Source organism: Musa acuminata, chromosome BXJ1-4, assembly GCF_036884655.1.
Source record: "Musa acuminata AAA Group cultivar baxijiao chromosome BXJ1-4, Cavendish_Baxijiao_AAA, whole genome shotgun sequence".
Lineage (NCBI taxonomy): Eukaryota > Viridiplantae > Streptophyta > Magnoliopsida > Zingiberales > Musaceae > Musa > Musa acuminata.
In genome coordinates, this window is record NC_088330.1 from 9,107,935 (window position 1) to 9,112,645 (window position 4,711).

General features: G+C 41.9%; 1 protein-coding gene across 2 annotated transcripts; it reads right to left on the reverse strand.

The window, feature by feature from the left end:
- Nucleotides 1-862: 862 nt before the first annotated feature.
- On the reverse strand, nucleotides 863-4,489 carry LOC135583217 (steroid 5-alpha-reductase DET2-like). 2 transcript variants are annotated; one of them, XM_065165050.1, is made up of 2 exons: nucleotides 4,312-4,489; nucleotides 863-1,996 (listed from the first exon to the last, which is right to left on the reverse strand). In XM_065165050.1, the coding sequence occupies exon 2, from the start codon at nucleotides 1,957-1,959 to the stop codon at nucleotides 1,159-1,161; it is 801 nt and encodes a 266-aa protein (XP_065021122.1). In that variant the 5' UTR covers nucleotides 1,960-1,996; nucleotides 4,312-4,489; the 3' UTR covers nucleotides 863-1,158. The 2 variants fall into 2 exon arrangements, with proteins under 2 accessions (XP_065021122.1, XP_065021128.1); XM_065165056.1 differs by lacking the exon at nucleotides 4,312-4,489 and adding an exon at nucleotides 3,418-4,298.
- Between the last annotated feature and the right edge of the window lie 222 nt (nucleotides 4,490-4,711).

Genomic DNA, 4,711 nt, shown 5'->3' on the forward strand with positions numbered 1-4,711 from the left:
TTCAGTCTCTTTTGGTGATCATCTCCCACTCACCACAGTAGTTACTTACTTTAATCTCATTTCCCTTTTGAGAGACAATCAGTTACAACAATTTTTCATGAAAATGTCAGTTTAATTCATTTGGAAACAGCAGTATATTGGTGCTCATTGTGTAGTTGTACAATATATGCTCTGATACCAAAAAGATTTAAGAGAATCAACAATATATAAAATACAACAAAAATAACCCATAGAAGATTTACATGGTGCTATATCCTCTACCTACATCAGGCCTTAGATGGTTCATTACTAACAGCATAGTTCAACCCTAATGGAAATTAAGAATCCAAACTCCATGAAAAGTATACCCCTTGTATTAGTAAAGCCAGCAAACTCCAAGGCAGACAACCAACATTCACAAAGGTACTTAGATTGAAATTTTGAAATTTAACAGAGTAATTGAGAGGTTCTTTAAATGAAATAAGAATGTGGAATGAGTGCAACAAATCCAGTTGCACCCAACAATAGATGTCACTTGCACAGCTTTTAGGCTCTGATCTTCCATTGGTGTTTGGATATCAGAATGGAAATTAGTTCTTTACCTGTAGTTAGAGCTTTGCAGATCCAAAAGGTTTCAAGTTGTGGCATATCATTTTGGTGACATGACAGCAATAACTCCTTGATAAATGTAAATCCAAGTGTGTTAAGAATCATAATGGTTCAGGTAGTTTGCAGATTTAGGCTGGGTATTTATTCATAGTACTGAACTAGCTACATCTATGAATTTACAGGATGCATTTTCTTTATACAATATAGTTCAAATTTGTCTTCAATATATATAAGAAATCGATAAATTGACATCCAGCAATCCAATAAAAGCATAGGAACAATGGATCTGCAACATAATATTTTCAATGTCAAAATTAGAAGCTAAATCACTACTAGGCAAGTATTTGCAGTGAAACAAACATGATAAGTTATTAATCAGAACAGAATGGAGGTGACAATGAAGAACCATCAGTCAGTATTGACTGAAAAAGGGGCTTCTAAATGTTTCTTATTTAAACCCTGATATTGTTTAGGCAAGTATTTGCAGTCAGTATTCGGTTAAAAAGGCTGGTAAATGTTTCTTGTATAAATCCTGATATTCAAGATGCAGAGATCAAACTGAGAGGCAGCTCAATAGACAAAGGGTATGAATGCCTTCCTTGACTTGGGGTATTCATCCCCAAACTTCTGCCGGTACCACTGAAGGTGCGCCTTTGCTCGAGGCCCCAGATTGGAGCAGGTGTATAGGAAGAAGCCCAGGGCTGCTGGCGACCACGCCATAATTGCCCAACCGAGCCACTCCATCATCTCACCCATGTAGTTGGGGCAGCTCACCAACTCAAACCACCCTCCCCTGGGTATCTTGTATCCTCCCCCCTCTGACTTCAACCTCAGCAATACTGAATCTGAAGATATGTTCACGGCCATGCCCCAAAAAAACAGCAACATCCCTGCTGCCACCCGCAAGCAAATCCACCACCATCCATTAGAGAAGGTGGTGGGATAGTCAGTGTAATGAGATATGGAGCGGGACTGGAGGTAGGCGTTAAGGAGGTTGAAGGCAAATGCGACGAGGGCAATGTAGAGGGGAAAGTCTTTAGGCTTCATCTTTTTCGACTTGGAGAAGTGGAGGCGGAGGGGGTAGATGACGGTGCGGTTTGTGTAGTGGAGGAGATAGAGGGTGAGGATAATGAGGGGAATAGGGTGGGAGCAATAATGGCCACGGGGGTAGAGGATGAGCGTGAGCCAGAGGGTAGGGCTCTCCATAAGGAACCAGGCGAGTGCTGCAGGCAAAGGAGGCCCCCATCCAGGCTGGGCATGCCTCCCATAGGGCGCGACTAGGAACTGGAGGGATGCAATAGTGAGCGGGCATATGACATACAGAGACACTAGAGCTGCCCAGAAGAGTTTAGAATCGTCAAATTGGTCCATCCTTTCTTCTTCTTAGGACTAAAAAGGATCTCTTCACCTACAAAGAACCAACAGAGGCAGAAATGCATGAAAAAGCAATACAAATGTCAGTAAATCTCAAAGGCTAAGATCACATTTGCTACATGTATACTAAAGTTAAGCAGCAAGTGAAAAAGAAAGAGTTCCACCATAAAATCATTTAGAGACAAGAAACAAGAGTCAAATGTATGTTAGGCCAAATGCAGATAGGAACAGAATGCAATTCCAGCTATTAAAAAAAATATCTGGTTTCTAGTGGCAAGTTTCAAAACATATATCTATATCTATATCTATCTATCTATCTATCTATCTATATAGATGAAAATTAACTCAATTCTGGTTGCACGAAACTAAACCAAAAGCATATCCAACCTAATCTTACCAAATCATCACCAACTGAGTTTGAGAGCAGCACAATCCAATAATCCAATTATTTGGATCCAAACAATTTTATCATGTTATTTACACCATAACAGACAATCAAGCTCATTAAAACATTACTCTACCAGTGGCTTCCTTAAGGACAAACTCAAGAAATTACCAAGCAGTTCATCGAACTTCAGCTCTTACCATATTTTAGCTTTGAACCTCATCACATTATTTTTAGGTCCATATTCATGACATCATAATGCTAAACTTAGTTTGATAAAATTATAAAGTCATGCAAGGGAAAAAGGTGCCTCAAAGAATACAACATATTGGTTGCAAAATCAATTTTGTCTAGGCATATTGTTTATCTACATAGAAGCAAAATAGCAAGAAAGCATTTGCATGCCCAAAAAGTGCACCAATATATTTTTCATCAACAAAGTTACAAGTCCTTTAACGTATTAAGATTACAACGATATTCGATTGTAGGAATTGTACGACAAACAAATTTGCAAAAATATATACTAGGAATAATTTTCACCAAGCATATTTACATTCATTCATGATCAAACCAGTGTTGTCAAAGGTGGTAGGTGCAAAAAGTGCTTGCCCAAACAAACATAGGTGAAAAATATCATTAAGGAGAAATACAATTATTAGAATAAAAAGTAGTCAATACATAAGTTTCATAACGTTTCCTATTCAAAATGTCACTACTAAACCACCGACTTAATTCATTTAACCATCTATAACACATTAATGTGCCCCATTGTCCATATATAACAACCAAAATGACAAAACTAAAGAATGTTAACATCAAAATTCCAAGAATTTCATCAAGAAAATCAACGATTATCAAGGTCCACTTCTTGCCGATAATTCATCTGAGGCAATCCAAAACAACCCAAACTACCAGCAATGTCAAATTCAGCCCTTTAAACAATTCATAAATTAATATTAACAAAAGATAACCCTTCTTAGCAAGAAGAAGAGGGGAAAGCTTGGGGGAGGGAGGTGTCGGTAAGTGAGAGAAGGGTGGAGGGTGTGAAGATGCAGAGAGAAGGAAGGGACCTGCGGAGAGCTCGGTGACGGCGCGGCTCTCTTGGTAGAGCAAGCTGAGGAGGAGCGCAGAGGAGAGAGAGAGAGAGAGAGAAGGGAGGAGGGGGTGTGGTGGGTGTTGTTCGACGAAAGAAGCAGAGGGGAGGAGGAGAGAAGACAGGGGGTGTTGTTCGACGAAGAAGGCGGAAATTGCCTCTCGACCAAAGAAATAGAGGAGGGTGGTGATGTTCGACGAAAGAAGCATAGGAGGGCCTGCCGTTGGACGATATAAGCAGAGGCGGGAAAGGAGAAGAGAAGGGAGGATGGTCGCGGCGGGACTGTGTAAGAAACAGAGAGGAGAGGAGCTCGTGGCAGCAACTCTGTTTGGTGGAATAGAGAACGGTGGCCATCGGAGGGAGAAGGGAAGAAGCAGAGAGATTTGGTCAGCCAAGAGAAAGAGGGACAGCGACTCCGTTTGGTCAGCCCGAGCCCATGCTTCTATCTGGTTCAACAACCACTTCGATCCACGCCGTAGGATCGCAAGATCGTACGATCCAGATCTGGATTTTTAAGATCGGTCTCGTCGTGGTCTCTCTCCATCTCTGCCATCTTCTTCGCTCCTCTCAGATAAAGAAGAACGCGTTCATCCGACCACAATCTTGGAGCTTGGCTTGCTGATCAAGGTGCGTAGTGCGTTGGTTTTACCCGAAGAAACAACTACTACACACGAGTTTCGAGCATGCATTCAAGCAAATAGGTTCCGTGCTCAATCACGCCAAAACAAAGACGGATGCCACTCCCAAAAAGCAGAAGAAGAAAGCAAGCAAGCGAAAAAGGGGCTTTCGGCTCCAGCCAGATGAAAACCCTCAAGAAATCATGAAAACATACATCAGAAAGCAAAGGAGAGAGACGGAGGGAGAGAGTTACCTAGAGGCCGGAGAGGAAATGGCGACGGCTCCGAAGCAGACGGCGAACGAGGGGAAGGGCGAAGAGAGGCCGGAGAGGAAGTGGCGACGGCCCGGAAGCAGCCGGCGAACGAGGAGACGGGCGAAGACGGAATTAGGGGTCGAGTGCGCTTCGACACTGATGTCTCCGTCATAGACTGGATCGATGAGGGGGGACAGATTCATTTCATAGATGTGGGCCATACATGTATGGGGCCCGGCCACGCTGTCTACGTTCACCTGTAATCTTCTTGTAAGGAAACATAAAATAAACGAGTTATATAAAGACTTAATGCATGTGATGATCTCACTAAATCTAAAAAGATATGATCATATCGAATATGGAGAGAGTCAATGTCACATACAATAATATCATTAGAGAA

Coding starts and splice junctions, on each gene's coding strand:
- LOC135583217 (XM_065165050.1), bottom strand. CDS start 1,959: ATGGACCAATTTGACGATTCTAAACTCTTCTGGGCAGCTCTAGTGTCT.